At 39.8% G+C, this 18,979-nt stretch overlaps 1 protein-coding gene across 1 annotated transcript in view; it reads right to left on the bottom strand.

Annotated features, from left to right (window-relative positions):
- The window catches only part of LOC126273341 (dynein axonemal heavy chain 10), a 1,458,287-nt gene that overhangs the window by 1,302,282 nt on the left and 137,026 nt on the right, over nt 1–18,979 (bottom strand). Inside the window, exon 85 of the mRNA XM_049976887.1 lies at nt 3,498–3,688. Within this exon, the coding sequence (XP_049832844.1) occupies nt 3,498–3,688 (191 nt within the window). The remainder of the gene's footprint in view (nt 1–3,497; nt 3,689–18,979) is intronic.

The following is an 18,979-nucleotide window of genomic DNA, read 5'->3' as shown; positions in this document are numbered from 1 at the left end:
ATGGAGCCAGTCAGCTGAGAATTGTAATGGAATGCAACCCACTTTCAGAGTTTTGTTGTTTGATGTAAGAGGAAAAACTGTGCATAAGCTATGTCAAAACTGTGTGGTGAAGTCTACTGTTGCAGATTAGTCATAGGTTTAGCCTGGTGGTCCAGGTCTTCCCACAGAGGGAAATTATGTAAAGTCATCACAAGATTTTGGGCATTACTAAATTAAAGTAGAATCATGGTAGCCCAAGCAAAGAAGGGCACACAAGAAGCTGGAAGGAGTATATAGAGGGCCAGTCAAAACAACGCCCTGGGAGAAGACAGAATTCCATTAGAACTAATGATCACTGGGAGAGCCAGCCATGACAAAACTCTTCCATCTGATGAGATAGATGTATGAGACAGGCAAAATACCCCCAGACTTTAAGAACACTATAATAATTCCAATTTCAAAGAAAGCAGGTTCTGACGGGTGTGAAAGTTACTGAACTATCAGTTTAATAAGTCACAGCTGCAAAGTACTAACAGAAATTCGGTACAGACAAATGGAAAAACTGGCAGAAGCCAATCTTAGGGAAGATCAGTTTGGATTCGATAGAAATGTTGGAACACATGAGGCAATAGTTTAAATAGTAACATTTGCAGAATATTAACATAAATTCTTTACAGAAGAATGGAAAAACTGGTAGAAGCCAAACTCAGGGAAGATCAGTTCAGATTCTGGAGAAATGTATAAGCACGCAAGGCAATACTGACCCTACAACGTCTCATAGAAGTTAGGTTAAGGCAAGGCAAACCAACGTTTACACATTTGTTGCCTTAGAGAACATTTTTGACAGTGTTGACAGGAATACTCACTTTCACATTCTAAAGGGGGCAAGGATACAATACATGGAGCAGAAGGCTTTTTACAATTTGTACAGAAACCAGATGGCAGTTACAAGTGTCGAAGGGCATGAAAGGGAAGAAGTGACTGAGAAGGGAGTGAGCCAGTGTTGTAGCCTATGCCCAACTTTATTCAATCCGTACATTCAGCAAGCAGTAAAGGAAACTAAAGAAAAATTTGGAGTAGGCATTAAAGTCGATGGAGAAGAAACAAAAACTTTGTGGTTTGCCAGTGACATTGTAATTCTATCAGAGACAGCAAAGGACTTGGAAGAGCAGTTGAATGGAATGGATAGTGTCTTGAAAGGACAGCATAAGATGAACATCTACAAAAGCAAAATGAGGATAATGGTCTATAGTCTAACTAAATCAGGTGATGCTGAAGGAATTAGGTTAGGAACTGCAACACTTAAAACAGTAGATAAGTTTTGCTATTTGGGCAAAAAAATAACTGATGATGGCCGAAGTAGAGAGAATATAAAATGTAATCTAGCAATGACAAGGAAAGTGTTTCTGAAGAAAAGAAATTTGTTAACATCAAATATAGATGTAAGTGTCCAGAATAAAATTAGGGAGAAAAGAAATTTGTGGCACAACCCTACTAAAAGCAGGGATCAGTTGATAAGACACATTCTGAGGCATCAAGAGATCTCCAATTCAGTACTGGAAGGAAGTGTGGGAGGTAAAAATTGTATAGGGAGACCAAGAGATGAATACAGTGAGCAAATTCAGAAGAAAGGATGTTGCAGTAATTACTCAGAGATGACAAGGCTTGCACAGGATAGAGTAGCATGCAGAACTGCATCAAACCAGCCTTTGGAATGAAGACCATGACAACATTATCTGTGGTTTTCATTCATTCCCTGACTATTGATTAAACTGTTCTATTATTATTTAAAGAATTTCTTATGGGCAAAATGCAACTGCACACTACCAGCCCCTACATTAATAGTCAATCCATTAAATGGTTGTGTGCACAATCACTGGTAGTTGTACCCAAGACTGTTATTGGTTGGCCTTGTTAGGGAGTAATAAGTTGTTGCAAGTCATGTAGCAAAGCCATATAAGTTCAGTCTCAAACACTGGAGTTGGACTTGGAATTGTGGCAACCTTTGGATAACTGCACTGGCTAAGCGACTGTTCATAAGGTGGTGACTGTACACAATTACATGGTGAATTTAATGACACTAATGTGTAAGTTGTCCTGAATGTGTTATCGCATTCTTAGGACAAAAACACATATGATACTCAAATTTAAGTTTTACAAGGAATTTATTTGTAACTATGTATTAAAGGCACAGGGGTTGGTCTAAAATATGGAAACCTTGTGAGAAATGCACGGTTAAACGTAAATGCAGATGCTAGACAAACTTGCAGGTTGTGTGATTGTATTTCACCATGAATGCCACATGTGCAGTGTCCTCATAACTCTGCATGTGTGAGCTATGATCGGAGCAGTGTTCTGTATAGTTGTTATGTTAGAGTCAAATGAATTCGAATGTGGGCAAATAGTTGGTGCTTGTGAGGTGGGCACTTTCTTAACCATGGTAGCTGAACTGATTGGTGTTTCAAGAGGCACTGGATTGAAGATTTATACTACATGTGGAGAAACATCATCCACTAAATCAAAGTATGGACAAAAGTGTGTGCTATGTGACTGTGACTGATGGTCATTGAAAAGCAGTGAGATAAAAAATAGGAGGGTGACAGCTGCAAAAGCCATTGTAGAATCAGATGTCACACTCACAGACCATGTTAACACTGAAGTTACACAGAGGGTACTCCATGAGAAGGGAATTGCAGGCTGGGGTGGAATTCCAAAATCCTTCATAAGCGATGCAAATGGCCAAGACAGGAAAATGTGTTAAGTGTTAAAACTTATACTATGGGCCAATGGAAGAAAGTCATTTGATCGGATGAGTCTTGTTTCTCACTATTTCCAACTTCTGGCTGAGTTTATGTTTGGCATACACTGCCTCAAGCAGTGATCGGATGAGTCTTGTTTCTCACTATTTCCAACTTCTGGCTGAGTTTATGTTTGGCATACACTGCCTCAAGCCATCAATGCGCGCTCCTTGCTGCCAAGAATGATATATGGTGGGGGTATTTGGTGATGTTTTCGGCAGCCATGTTGTGGTATTTCATCAGCCCCATAGTTACACTGCAAGGTTGCATTACTGGCAACATTTGTGTGACAGTTTTTGCTAATCAGGTCCATCTATGGTAGAACATTTGTTCCCCAATGGTGATGCTGTGTTCCAAGGTGACAGGTCCCTTGTTCATGCAGCTTGCATCATCCAAGACCTAGCTATTAGTGAGCCTTTGTGGTCTATTTTGGACAGAAGGGTGCAAAATCGTTATCCATTTCCAGTGTTGTTATCTGAACTTGCTACTACTCAGGAGGAAGAATGGTGTAAGATTTCCTTGAAAAACACACAGGACCTGTATTTATCCATTCCGAGGTGACTGGAAGTTGTTTTGAATGTCAAAGGTTTTCTAAACCATGTTAGGCACAATAATGTGTTATGTGTTTTGTGTTTCCATATTTTTGACCACTCCCTATATTTAATTAGTGATTTCAAAAACATTATGTAGAAAGTACTTATACATATTCTAGAAACTTACTTGAAGAGTGTGTGAACATCAAGTACTGAACTAACTTTTTTCCGGAGTACCCAGGCAATTCTCTCAAAGAGGGGAACCATTTGCTCATCAGTGCAGTAAAAATGTGAGAGAACCCACACTGTATGTAGCCCCTCCATGAGGCCTGGAAGTGTGTCACGCACTGGGCCAAATGTCTCGCAATGATTTATCATCTGTCAACATAAAATCCTATTGATGAAAACAATCTAAAAACAGTCATAATGCAAAAATGAGTATGACATAATAAGCAGAATTGGAATACTATTATGATTAGAGAAATAAAATAAACAAAATATATGATGTTTCAAACAACAGTGGCGCCAGCATAATCTGATAAAATGTATTTATGTACCTAGCAAAAATCTCCCTTTCAATGTTTTTAAATAGAGACAAGAGCAATCATAAAAACTTAAAAACCTGTGACACAGTAGCTCAATGGCATTTAAAAAAGTGAGCGGGCCTATGGAAGGCATAAACCTGCACCCAAATCAGAAATAAAACATGCTCATTAAAATATTGTGAATTTAAAACCACTGAGTATAGATGGATTTCAAACTGTTGGGTTATCAGCACCTTTCCACAAGATTGTGGTGCTGGTGAATGAATAGCACTCTTGTTAAAATGATTAAAATGAAAGGTAAAGGCCATATAATGACCGTCAGTGTAATAGAAGTCACAGACAATATCCAGTAGATCTAGTCGTGCCACTGTCACATCACACACACACACACACACACACACACACACACACACAATTCCAGAGATAAAAATTAGTGTACCCTTCTCACCCTTTCAGAGGTTTACAATTCACTCAAGATTTATTGCTGCAACATTCTATATGGAGTACATGAAATGATCACATTTCCAGATCAATAGCACAAGAGGTTCTGAGGTACCAGGTATTGAGCCATGCTGTAATATACATTTCCAGTTCAACAGCACAAGAGGTTCTGAGGTACCAGGTATTGAGCCATGCTGAAATACCCATAGAAGTACATGGTTTAGCCTCCATAGTTGGTAATGCAGACACTGACTCTGGCACCCACTCAATCATACAGATGGTGAATACTGCACTGGGATATGTTATGCCATACCTGCTCGACCAGTCACATGGTCTGTAAAATCTGTTGGTTCATGAGTCGCATGAGTCACTTCTTGTCCCGTCATAACCCACTCATGTTTGACTGGAGACAAGTCTAGAGATTGTGCTGGCAAGGGAAGTTGCTGCCTGCCTTACAGAGCACACTGAGTTTCATGGCCAGTGTGCAGGTGAGCATTGTCTTATTGGAACAACACATCACGTTCCTGTGGCCTGAATGGTAAAAGAATGGATCTACAACATTCTGCATATAGAAAGTGTTGGTTAGAATCCATTCCAGAAACACCAAAGATAAACAAGTGTTGTAGCTTATTGTTTAACTGTAAAGTCTCTGGTGGAGCCAGTGTGTCTTGGACGAATGGACTCTACAAGACGGTGCTCACAGGGTCTATGTCATATGCACAAATAACCAGCACTTGTGTGCAGGCAGAATCTACTTTCGTCACTGAAGACCACACCGTGCCATTCCATCTTCCAAGTGACCCTCTGAAAACACCAATCGAACAGTGCACATTGATGCTGTGGTGTGAGTGGAAGACAGGCTAGATGTGTGTGTGCCCGTAGTCCCACTGCTAATAATTGGTTTGCAACAGTTTGTGTTGATATGTCTGGGCTCACAAGTTCTTTTATTTATGCTGTGGACAACTGTGCATTCAACTAACTACCTCAATGGAAGCAAGGCATCTTGAGAAAAGAGGTACAAAGCAATGAGGCAGGTAAGACTGCTAGAATAAAATATCAAAGCTGTTGGGTGAGTAGCACACATATGTGTACACCACTAGCCCTAAAACAAATGTAAATCAAATGTGTCCTCTCCTGAAAATCTTTCAGAACAGGGCATACATCAATTTGCAGTTTTTAGTTTCAAATGAGCATTCCTGCCGTATCCCTGACTACTGACATTACCTCATGGGATGCCTGTAAAGAAACAGTTCTGGATTTGTTACATGCTGTACTATGCACTGACAGAACAGATTGACCATACTGTGACGAATCTGTACATGTTTCCTCTGAGGGTTGTCACATTACTCTGAGTTGTTTGTTGTATGTTTTGCTTACTGAATATTACAGGTGTCTTCAGTATTGTGAAGGTATTTTTGCAAAAAGAAGGGTGACTGCAGTAATAAACAGAGTAAATCACAATTACATTATTACTCTGTAATGAGCATGCAGAGACTGGGGTCCCTTAAAGCAAAATTCTCAGAAGGTATCGTTGAAAAACTCTGAAAGTTTGCTGGTGGAGTTACGGTTCACACTGTATATTGCAATTTATAGAGAAAAGGAAGAATATGTAAATTAAGGAAGCGTTACCCCCAGCTGGCTCTACTAAACTACACTATACTGCACTACATTTAGAGACCTCTTGTTCACTCTTGCTTCAAAATGCCACAGGCACAGCTCTTATACTAGACACAGGGATTGCACTTAAGTCTTGTCTACCTATTTATGCACCTTCTCTACTGAAACAAGATTGCAACAGTCTCTGCTTTCTCGTCACTTTCTGATTCTTTCTATTAAACTAAGGTATGTTCATCAATTTACTGGGGATGTCTTTGTGCATAGCAGGATGATCAACAAATTATTCCCAACCAATGAAATGAAATGAAATGAAATGAAATGAAATTTCAAGTAGCAGCTGTCTCATCTAATTTTGTTTGGTATACAGGGTCTCAAACTGTTGTCTGAGTCTTTATAGCCTCTGATGATGTCTCCAGTGTTAGGACACAAAATGTGCACTGGACCACAGTCTGATGGCCACGTAACAAAAACCATTGAGGATGCTGATGTGTCTGGCTGCAGTCGCTCAGTACAGTGTGCTTGTTGTATCTGCCATGATTAGCAGAGATCAGATCACGTAGGGACAGTGAGTGACCAGTCACAAAATGCAGCATTTCCTCATTCTTATCTCGTGGCAATGTGGAAACCTCACTGCTCTATACCCTCCTTCATGTAATTAGGCCCTTTCAGGGCTGCACAATAGTCAGTTCTGTGTGCACCTCACTCTAATTTGTCCCTGTGAAGGAACTCAGCAAACCTTGGGTGCTCATTCCCTCAGCCTGCATGAAGAGTTCTCAGTAAGCAGCTAAGGCCAACTGCCTGCTGCTCATCTTAGTCTGTTACATCAGCGGACAGTGGTGGGAGGCGACTGGCTTCCTCTGGAGGGGAAATGGGCTGAGACTGCACAGTGTGCGATGAATGCAAGTCCTGCATCTCTGCCCTGGCAGCATCATGCATGGCTATGCAAAAATCCATCCAACATATCATAACTAATATTTCATCCCATTTGTTAGCACCTACAGAAATTTTAGGGGCTTGGGTTGACCCCTACCAGTTGGGCGCCAGCAGTGGTTAGTGTCTCCTGAATTCTGTGACAGTCTAATGATGGGCCAAACAGTATCAGCTCAGCTGAGCATGCCAGAGGTAGAAGTGTCCAAGCCTTCTCACCAGTGGCTAAAAGGTCAGCGGACCACAGCAACCATATATAGCAAGCCAGACAGGTAGCAGTTCCGAAAGCAGAAGTCATTTTGGCAATTGATAGTTACACGTCACATATTTGGCCTTTTAGCTGGTGTACTGCAATGTAACTTACGTTAAGATTCTGAAGCCCGAGTATTTATTACTGTGCATCTGAGGTAATGACATTATTTTTGGCCAATAATCACTGAACGTGCCCTACTTTTGCGGGTCCATCAGCAGTCATCAGTACTCCCCTATTTTACAAAAAAGGCTTTCAGGGCTTTACCTTGTTGCCTTTCCACCGTACTGGCACGCTAATACATCTAGCGCGACAACTGAACAAATCCAATGTCTCCCACTCTTTAGAAAATGGTTGTGGAGCCAGCACTACTCTTTGTCACTCTGACACTTCTGTTTTCCCTAATAACAACTGCACATCATGAGTTTGTATGTTAGACTGTATCAGTCTGGCTGGACAAATCATGGTGCTTTCACTTATACATTCCTGAAAATTTGCTAATGATATGAGAAAGTAAAGTTGATTTTGTTATGAGATTTATAGTACTTTTTGCATTTGTATTTGAATCCACTTGTTGAACATTCCATATTTTATCTGATAAGGATGACTGGTAAATGGTATTGTGCATTCATGCCCACTATTGGAAACCGAATGAATACATGCAGTTTTGCTTTATGTGAGCTAACAGCAATGGTTGCTACACGGTAGAACGGTTATGAGATTTATAGTACTTTTTGCATTTGTATTTGAATCCACTTGTTGAGCATTCCATATTTTATCTGATAAGCATGAATGGTAAATGGTATTGTGCATTCATGCCCACTACTGGAAACTGAATGAATACATGCAGTTTTGCTTTATCTGAGCTAACAGCAATGGTTGCTACATGGTAGAACAAGACTAAATTTCTCTTGATTAGAGTTATTACGTGCTGCAGTTCTACTGTATAATTTAGGTTTTGTATATCTCCACTGTCTGTTGTGCAGAATATGATTTTCAATAACTTCCCTCCTGCAACCAACCATACTCTTTTCTGTGGCACTGTTTCCATCAACTGGTTTTGTGATGTTCTCAATTTGTCACACAAGAGTCTTAGCTTGTGGTACTCATTTCTTATTTCCTCCAAAACATTCTCCTTTGGCACTTTCTCATGTAATTGCATGAATGCCCCCTGTACTTCCCATACATTCCATCGATGACTAGTTAATAGCACATCTCGTTGTCTGGAGAACAATGTCCCAGAATTGAGTGGCTGGTTCCAAACGGTATTCGGTACACCTCGCTTGACAAATTGAAGAATTATGAGGACTATGATAACCTTCCTACAAGGTGGTATGTCACCTAAGAGAAAGGAATGTTTAATTAATTCCTACCCTTTTCCGAAAATTTGTTTACATGTAAAGAAAAAGAAAATAAACTCTAGCCCACTCAACACAAACTTCTGAATTCTATTGTACATGACATGTCAATAAATACACACCAACACTAAAAAGATAACGAATGTAGAACAATCACCAAGACAATAAAAAGAATCTAATCATAACTACTTACTTTGTGATCTTAGCGTATATATCGTGGTTGTCATTAAGTACATATTTCCTAGTGTTTTTGGACAATTTTGTCAAGACTGGTGTAACTGATGGAACTTGTGGTAAAGTATCAACAGCTCTTTATAATTATTTAACCCTGCTTATGTTACATGAACAACAAAAGTTTCTTTGGCAATTGCAAATCAACACGTACAGTCATTTCAATGACTTGGAACAGACTTAGTTAAGAACTTCAAACAATGGAAAATCCAGGATGAAATGTAACAATATTATGAAAAGGAAACTTGCTAATCATGATATAGTGGAGATGCTGGGTCGCAGATAGACACAATCAAAAGACTGTCACAATATAAGCTTTTGACCACCAAGGCCTTTGTCAAAAATACACACACACACACACACACACACACACACACACACACACACACACACACACACACACATGCAAACGCAGCTCTCACATACGACTCAGCATCTCCATTGTATGGTGAGTAGCAACGTCCTTTTCATAATATTGTTAGTTAAAAACTTTTTCATTTTCCCTTATGGCATACAGCATTTGTATTGTCTTATTTTACTCTTTGCCAAACTTCAAGTAAACATTTTTCAAATTCTTTCACTGACTATTAGCTTCAAGCTTGGATTTCATCATGTCAAAATAGATGGTATTTTTCTGCCATGTACCAGCCGTTATGGTTAAATATTGATACTGGTGTGAACTTTAACAATTGTATGCTGGAATTATAAATGCTAGGTATTTGTCTCAATCATTGTGTTGGCTGTTAATATAGTGGCTTAACATATTGAAAATTGTCCTTAGTATCTTTTCTGTTCATCCATTTTCTTGTGGCTGGAAAGGACTTGTTCTTAAATTGTGAATGTGAAGAAATAACACAACTGTTTCATTACATCTTATATGAAATCTGTGCCATGTTCTGTTATTATGGTATCTGGTACTCCAAACTTAAGGATCCAGTTATTTATAATGGCTTGTATTACTGTGTTAGCTCATTGGTCTGTGATTGTTAACATCTCAGTGTATCAGGAAAAATTATCTAATATTGTTAATGTGTACATATTCTCTGCAGTTCTATTAAATGGTCTTAAGAGGTCCACTCCAATATTTGGAAATGGTTTTTCACTTCTGGCAGTCTTAGCAATTGAACTTTTCAGTGGCTAAGATTAGCTCTTTATGCACAATTTTTTACATACTCTTCCATATCACATTTCCTAGTTTTCCATCACTATTACTTGGCAGCTCTCCTATTTGTAATTCTGTAACTGCCATGACCTACTAACATATGGCAATCCACTCATTGCAAAACTTCATCCCTGAAAGCTAATGGAATAACCAAGCATTGTCTGCATTTTGTTGATCTGCAGAGTTAGCTGCTATGTGTCACAAACTGTGCCTGCAGTATGAATGTCTTATACTCTGTGTCCCTTGTTTGTGCCTTCTGCCATTCTGCTTCATTTTTACCTTGTGTTGTGGTGCTCTGATTTTTATGCTCAACAAATTCACATTTTTGTGCTTCTTTCATGGTTTATGAACTACTTCATAATTAATGTAACACAGTTTGAGTGCCCATCTTGTTAATCTGTTAAAAGGATCCTATAATCCTGATAACCATTTTAGTGATGCATGGCCTTTTACTACTTTGAACTGTTGGATATACACATAACAGAGAACATAATTCGTAAATCACTGCTAGCATCTCCTTTCCTGTCATGTAATAATTCTGTTCTGCCTTACTGAGTTGTCTAGACGTATAAGCCACAAGATGCTCTTCACTATCTAAATGTTGACTGAGAATGCAACCAAGTTTGCTATCACTGGCATCACACGACAGGATGAATTCCTTTTTGAAATCCAGACATATCAGTATGGGATCTATGTCAGCATTCCCCACCCCCTACCCCCAACCCCCCCCTGCCCCCACCCAAATCTCTCAAACGCTGTTTGGTAATCTTTTGTCTATTCGAATTTTACACTTCTTTATAACAAATGGTCCAATGGTTCAGCAATATTTGCAAAATCCTTAACAAATTTTGTTATATCTGTTAGTTAAGATGGCAATGCTACCTTAGGTTACGATAGCTTCCTATATTCTTTGCTATATTATCATCTGGGTCACAGTCTGTAGTGTGAGTACAAGCATGTAGTTCATGAAGTAAAGAAACACTTGATGTAAATGCCTTTGAATATAAATGTTCATTGAAATAGTAAGTGTCGGAAAAATTATCTGAATTAACTGTCAACTGCAGCATGTTGGGCACAGACAGTGAACATGGGGACAAGGAAGCAGTGAAGAAGATTCAAGTGTCTGTTTATAATCCTACTGCCATTGTATTGCTCAAGAATGCAAAACAAAGACAATGGGATGTGCATATCTCTGTTATAAAAAATAAGTTCACTGAGCAAAAGATTCCAGACAACCTGCAAACAAACTATCTAGTGAGTCTTTTGGGTCTAAGTATGGAGCTCTCATCACAGACCTAGCATTCCCTCAGAAGCCAGAGGACATGATTTTCGATGAAATACTAAAACTGTTGAAAGCCCATACAAAGTCTGCACCTTCAGTGATTCGGGAGCCCTATAAGTTTCACATGTGAAACCAGCTTCCAGAAGAATCAATTCCACACTATATATCTTAGCTGAAATTTTTGGCACAACACTGTGCATTTAAAAATAATCTGCAAGAAGTGCTACAAAACATTTCAGTCTGTGGTTTAAGACGTGAAACATTTAGAAAAAAAACTGTCTGGAAAAAGCAAACTGACATCCAGAAGATGTAAAGAGACTGCCACAACTCATGCTGCAATGGTTGGCCATGGATACAACCAGGCTTCTTCAAGCAATGTACCTCAAATGAGTTTGCAATCTATAAACACATAACATTATTGTTATGGAAAACAGGGACACATGAAGCAGCAATGCTCACTAAAAGGTTCCACTTGTAAAATTTATGGTATCCAGGGGCATATTCCAAAAATTTGCTGCAGAGGAGGCAAGTAATCCACAGTCAACAAGTTGGGGCCCAAAGGAAACCGCAGGAGATGAAGAAAGGTGACAAGATAGGGAACAAAAAGAAATTCAGAAAAGTATTGGACTATTCCAAAACTGATTCAAAGGAATCAAATTCAAATATGGTGCGTAGAAGGAGCAAGTAATGTTAAAAATATCATGGTTAGAAAACTATGCAGAAAAACACGTGTATACCAATAAAGTGATTTAATGAAGGAAATGTAAGTGTGCACAAGGACTGTTACAGTGCCGATGTGTGTTCCACTGTGGCAGAACAAGTTCCAAAGTATAAAACTGTTATCATTAAACAAGTGGATAACGATGCCTGGGTTGCAGAACTAGTGGTGGATACAGGTGCACACGTCACTTCTATGGCATATAAGGAATGGTGCAAATATTTCCCAAAAGGTAAACTGTGTAAAGTCAATACAAAATTTATTCAGTATGATAACACATCAGTCAACAGATGTGAAAATTACCGACCTCGGGGAAGATCAGTTTGGATTCCATAGAAATATTGGAACATGGGAGTCAATACTGACTCTATGACTTATCTTAAAAACTAGACTAAAAAAAGGCAAACCTACGTTTCTAGCATTTGCAGACTTAGAAAAAGCTTTTACAATGTTGACTGGAATACTCTCTTTCAAATTCTGAAGGTGGCAGGGGTAAAATACAGGGATCAAAATGCTATTTACAATTTGTACAGAAACCAGATGGCAGTTATAAGAGTCGAGGGGTATGAAAGGGGAGCAGTGGTTGGGAAGGGAGTGAGACAGGGTTGTAGCCTCTCCCCGATGCTATTCAATCTGTATATTGAGCAAGCAGTGAATTCAGAGTAGGTATTCAAATCCATGTGGATGAAATAAGAACTTTGATGTTCGCCGATGACATTGTAATTCTATCAGAAACAGCAAAGGACTTGGAAGAGCAGTTGAACGGAATGGACAGTGTCTTGAAAGGAGGACATAAGATGAACAATAAAAGCAAAACAAGGATAATGGAATGTAGTCGAAATCGGGTGATGCTGAGGGAATTAGACACTTAAAGTAGTAAAGGAGTTATGCTATTTGGGGAGCAAAATAACTGATGATGGTCAAAGTAGAGACGATATAAAATGTAGACTGGCAATGGCTAGGAAAGCGTTTCTGAAGAAGAAAAATTCGTTAACATCGAGTATAGATTTAAATGTCAGGAAGTCGTTTCTGAAAGTATTTGTATGGAGTGTAGCCATGTATGGAAGTGAAACATGGATGATAAACAGTTGGGATAAGAAGAGAATAGAAGCTTTCGAAATTTGGTACTACAGAAGAATGGTGAGTAGATCACATAACTAATGAGCAGGTATTGAATACAATTGGGGAGAAGAGGAATTTGTGGCAGAACTTGACTAGAAGCAGGGACCGCTTGGTAGGACATGTTCCAAGGCATCAAGGGATCACCAATTTAGTATTGGAGGGCAGTGTGGAGGGTAAAAATCGTAGAGGGAGACCAAGAGATGAATACACTAAGCAGATTCAGAAGGATGTAGGCTGCAGAAGGTACTGGGAGATGAAGAAGCTTGCACAGGATAGAGTAGCATGGAGAGCTGCATCAAACCAGCCTCAGGACTGAAGACCGCAACAACAACTCAAAAGGTCGACATGCTCCAAGATTGGTGGTGGTGGGGTGGGGTGGGGGGGAACAATTGAGGCACATAAAAAATTGATGGTATAGCTTTCAATTCTCTGTCAGCTTACTCCAATATAATCATACCTCCCTAGTATATCTTTGCCGCAATGGAGATGGCGTGAATAAGAATCATTACAAATATTTATTTATTTTTGAAGGCCATTTAAATAACCAACACAATTTGCTATTTAATAATTTTATTTTATGAGATACAGAGAGGGGAAGGGTGATATGTGCAGCATTTATATATATATAGTGAGATATCTGGCTCTTACAGGAGCTTCTTGTGTCTTAACTGTGGACATTATTTGGTTGTAGTCCCTTAGTATGTTAATATATGAGGGCTGTTCAGAAAATAGGGAACATTTTGGCATTATAAAAGAAACTAAGTATAAGAAATACATTTTATTATATACATCTGAAAGAGTGACTGACATACTACTTTTCCACATAGTCACCAAACACATCGAAGCACTTATCATAGCAGTGGGCAAGCTTTGAAAGACCTTCATCATAAAATTCTGCCACCTGAGACTTCAGCCAGTGAGTTGCGCCAACCTGGAGTTCTGCATCATCATCAAAGCTCTGCGTTGCATGCCAGTTCTTCATCTTGAGAACCAAGTGGAAGTTGCTTGGTGCAAGATTGGGGCTGTAGGGCAGATGAAGAAAAATTTCCCATTTGAATTAATTAAGGAGTTCTTTAGTGTGGTTTGCCATGTAAGGTCAGGCATTGTCATGCAAAAACAAAATTTTGGACATCAGCTTTTCTCGGTGTTTGTTTTGAACTGCTCTTCCAAGGCTGTGCAAAGTCTGACAGTACCGGGCAGAATTTATGGTTGCACCCAGTTTGAGAAACTCAATAAGAAGCACACCTTGCCTATCCCAAAACACTGTCTCTATCAGCTTCCTTGCTGATGCAAGGTTTGCAAACATTTTTTTGGTTTTGGGGGGGGACCTTGTTTGCCCCCACTCCATGGTCTGTAATTTTGTCTCGCAATTCATGTATTTCACCCAATTCTCATCACAAGTTACGATTCAATCCAGTAATGAATCACTTTGTTTGTGGTAGGCCCCCAGAAATGTAAACGTTGCCCCCATTTGCTATTCTTTATGGTGCTCTGTAAGCATTTTGGACACCCATCGTGCACAAAATTTGTGGTAGCCTAGCTTTTGAGTGACAATTTCAAACAACGATGTCCATGAAACTTGTGGAAAAGAAAGCAAAAGCTCTGTTATTGTGAAGCGATGGTTTTCACGAATCGTTTCATCAGCTTTAGCAACAAAGTTGTCAGTCACAATGCTCGGGTGTAAACTCAACTCTTCTCTTCATCATGAACATTGGTTTGGCCATTTTCAAACCGAATACACCATTTCCAGATGAAACATTCACTCATTACGTTGTTTCCATACACTTCACACAGTTCACAATAAGTTTCTACAGGTTTTGGGTTTTTTGCCAACAAAAACCATATCACAGATCACACCTCACAACTGGTAGGATTTTTGATTGTAGCGCACATTTCACATTCGAATATAAAAAACCCTGGTGCACAGAGATGCTCCTGCTGTCACAGATGGATGCCGACTGAGCCACTAAGCACCCACATACCAAAATATATGTGATCGACGTGCACTTAGCAACATCAGACAGAAACATTCCCTTCATTCTGAATAGCCCTCATAGTAGCTCAGATTCGACTCATAAAAGTAAAGGTTAACAACATAGGAAAAGATAGATTGCTACTTACAATAAAGAAGACACGTCAAGTTGCAGACAGGTGCAATTAAAAGAAATTCACATATAGTTTTTGGTCACAGCCTTCATCACTAAACACACGCGCACACACACACACACACACACACACACACATACACACACGTCTGATAACAACTTGATTGTTAGAGTAGATACACCAAACAGCTGCTTATATTAAGTAACCTTTATTTATGACAAACTGCTTCAGCTTAATCACCATTTTCAAGTATGTCTAGATTGATGTGACGTACATATTGCACCGTTAGTGGACTGTTTTGTAACTGTCACTGTTTTAATAAGATCCTAAATGTTGTCAAGATGATGGTTCAAAAATGGCTCTGAGCACTATGGGACTTAACTGCTGAGGTCATAAGTTCCATAGAACTTAGAACTACTTAAACCTAACTAACCTAAGGACACCACACATATCCATGCTCCAGGCAGGATTCGAGCCTGCAACCGTAGCGGTCGCACGGTTCCAGACTGTAGCGCCTAGAACCGCTCGGCCACACCGGCCGGCCAAGATGTTGGAATCAAATGTTAATTACGATGTCACAGTTGTTTGACAGTTCCACTCTTATGGCGACACCGTATCCACATTCAATTCTGAATTCAAAATTATTGTCTTCAGTTACATATGACAATTAGCACTGCAAATACTTTTAATATAAACACCAACATATGGCTAGAACATAAATGAACTACAGCTATTTGTATGAATATGTCTGTACAGACATTAAATATACAAGAATGTTTGTGTTTATACAAACATAAAATATTCCAGAATACACAAGTGATATATGTACAACCTTCCAAAATGAACCTTGCAAAACAATGATTACTAAGTAACAAGTAATTCATTGTTGATGGTTGCGTTGCAACACCAGCCAGTGACACTAATCACTATGCCACACTGCATGCACCCCAGTTCGTTGTTCCCTCTCCTGGAGACACAATGGCGTGCTGTTCCAGAAGTTCTCACTGGAGTCAGCTTAGCACCTACTATTTAAATCTATCATGGCCCTCTGTATGGAGGCACTGGCGGGTCCTCAATTCTGGTCATGTTGTAACATCCCCTTGACTATGATGAGCAGTGAAGGCGCCCCCTCACATAGGATCTTTGCAATCATCAAGTGGGTGAGCAGTTTCCTTGAAAATCCAAATGGTTTGAGATTCTGGACTGTAGTGCGACTTTATACAGACGAAACTGATGACTTTTTGTGCTTTTCTCTTCCTGGTGTAAAGTCATAATCCTCTATTTCATGTGACATCCAACAAGTAACAAAGGGTATGATACAGCCCCAAGTATCATTTTAATAACTTTTCTGATAGTCCTACTTTCTGAATAAGTGTAAAAATCCATACTAAGTCTCCTGGTCTGTATCTCACTGGCTGGTGTTTAGGGTGTATTGCTCTCAACCTTCCTCCTGGGTGTCCACAATCTGTACATGATGCAAGTGCCTTGCTTCTTCAGTCCTGGTGATGAGGTAGTTCACATTGTCACCAAGAGTACCATCTTGATGAAATGGGCACAGTGAATCCAGTGTCATTTCAGCCTCATGAACATGGACCAAAAAGAATGGTGTTAGGTCTGTAGTGTATTGCTTCACTGTGTTATATGTGAAAGTCCAGATGATCCTGTAAGGGACATACATTGGTACAGAAGGCCTTTATGAATCACCAATAGTAGTGTATGATTAAAACTCTGAGAAAACTTCTCGTGTCACAAAGGTCTCATGTCATAAAGGCCCCGAGGAGTTGGAAAATCTGTGACTGCTCTTCTTCTCTCTGGATCAGGAGAGATTCCACCACACTCTTGGGTGGCAAAGTGGTACATTTTGGGTTTCAGATGACGGCCTACAGTCTGAAACCACCTGAACATAGTTGACAGACAGCTTAGAAGTTCTTCAAATTTCTTTGAAAAAATTATAATTTCACCCAGATAGCAAAGACTTGTCAGCTACTTAAGGTTTCAAAGTCAATTGTCCGTCATGCTCTGGTGTCTAAAATTAAAGCAACAAACCACTGTTTCCCTGCCCTGTGTTAAATTCATGATACAATCATAAAAACTGTTAAGAGATGTCCATACGATTGTGTTCTGCATGGAAGATGGCACTTCAGACAATGGGAAACCATACCAAGAGTGACACCAGAGCATCTATCAAACAAAGTAGTGTTTGCTGGGTAGCCCCACATCCATTATTGCTGTGTACACTGTCACAGATGGTGCAATATGGCACACAGAGAAGATGCCCACCAGACTTTCTGCGGTGGAGGGCCATAGGAAGAACAGAAGCAGGACAGTCACAAACTCATGTGGCCTGATGGCTTAACGTGAATCATTCTGTTGTTTCTTGGACATGGCAACAGTTTATAGAGACCCAAATTTTATCACAGGGACTAGGGCAGGGCCAACCACCTGTGATATCAGAAAGAGAAGACTGTTATTTGAGTGTAAATGCACAACAGAACTGCCTTAGTACTGTGTAGCAAATGGCATCAGGCCTTGCAGCATGCACTGGATGTGTTGTATCAAGGCAAATGGTGTAGAGAAGACTTTGACAGTGTGGACTTTCTGTTGAAGACCTGCTGTATGTGTGCCTCTGATGTGTCTTCACAGAGGGAACATCTAGAGTCGTCAACAAGGCACCTGGACAGCTGAAGAATGAACCAATGTTCTTTTCACAGATGAGTCCCGATTTGATCTGGAGAGTGATTCTTGATGGATTCATATGTGAAGGGAATGTGGAATATGATTTCGAAACCCGAACACTGAGGAAGAGACCAACATCAAGGACGATCACTAGTAGTGTGGTCACGGATTATGTCGACCACTCTAACGCCTCTTGATGAAATTGTAAGGGTGAATCAGAAAGGTTTAACTGCTGTCAGGTCCTGTGACAAGGCATTAGGGCATTGTGTATGGCTGTTGTGGGGTGCTGTGCACCCAGACTTAGTACTGATGGACAACAATACTCAACTTCATAGAGTGTGAGTGGCTGATATTTTCTTTGAAAACGAAAGATACTGCACGTATGTCGTGGCCTGCTCACTCTCCCAATTTCAATCCCATTGAACATGTCTGGGATGCACCAGGGCCATGCATTGCATCATGTTATATCCAAAAACCACTCTCCAAAACTTGCAAGCAGCTCTGCAGGAAGAAACGGCATTATTGCCTCAACATGACATTGATAATGTTATAAACAGTATGCGAAATTGTTGTCAGGCTTCTATTGCTGCCAGAGGTGGTCACACACCACAGTGAGCACATTAACCATTTGTCAGAATGTATGTGCAAATCTGTTACGCTGGAAAAAACAAAGAACATTTTCGTCTAATGTTCTGGATGTTGCAGTATTTACATTCTGTTTTCTTTACATCGTTTATACTTTGCTATCATCTGTTTATACTGTTCTAGGGCCAAATAAATGCAAACTTGCAAAATTTCTGTTAGTTACTTTAATTTTGGACACCAGTGTATGTTTGGTAGTGGTTGGTGCATTAAACAGTCCAAATGGCATAACTTTAAACACATAGAGGCCATTAGGGGTTATTAAGACAGTCTTTTCCCTAGACAGCCTTGTCAGCCTCTACACACCAGCAGCCTGTTTGTAAGTTCATAGCTAAGAAATACTTTGCTCCTTTATGCAGTCTAGGGTGTCATCAACATGCGGTAATGGAAAGACATCTTTCTCAATGTTTGATTCAGCCATTGGTAGTCAACACAGAACTGCCATGTGCTGTTCTCCTTTCTCACAAAGGCCACAGTAGAGATGAGCACAGACTCTCGGAAGATTCAATGATGTCACCTTGCAGCATCTTCTCCACTTCCTACAGGATTATTCTAGTTTCAGTCAGCAGAATTCTATATCAGCAACGGATAA

Source organism: Schistocerca gregaria, chromosome 5, assembly GCF_023897955.1.
Source record: "Schistocerca gregaria isolate iqSchGreg1 chromosome 5, iqSchGreg1.2, whole genome shotgun sequence".
Taxonomy (NCBI): Eukaryota; Metazoa; Arthropoda; class Insecta; order Orthoptera; family Acrididae; genus Schistocerca; species Schistocerca gregaria.
Note: the sequence above shows the minus strand (reverse complement) of the source record. Positions and strands in the feature narration are given on the sequence as shown.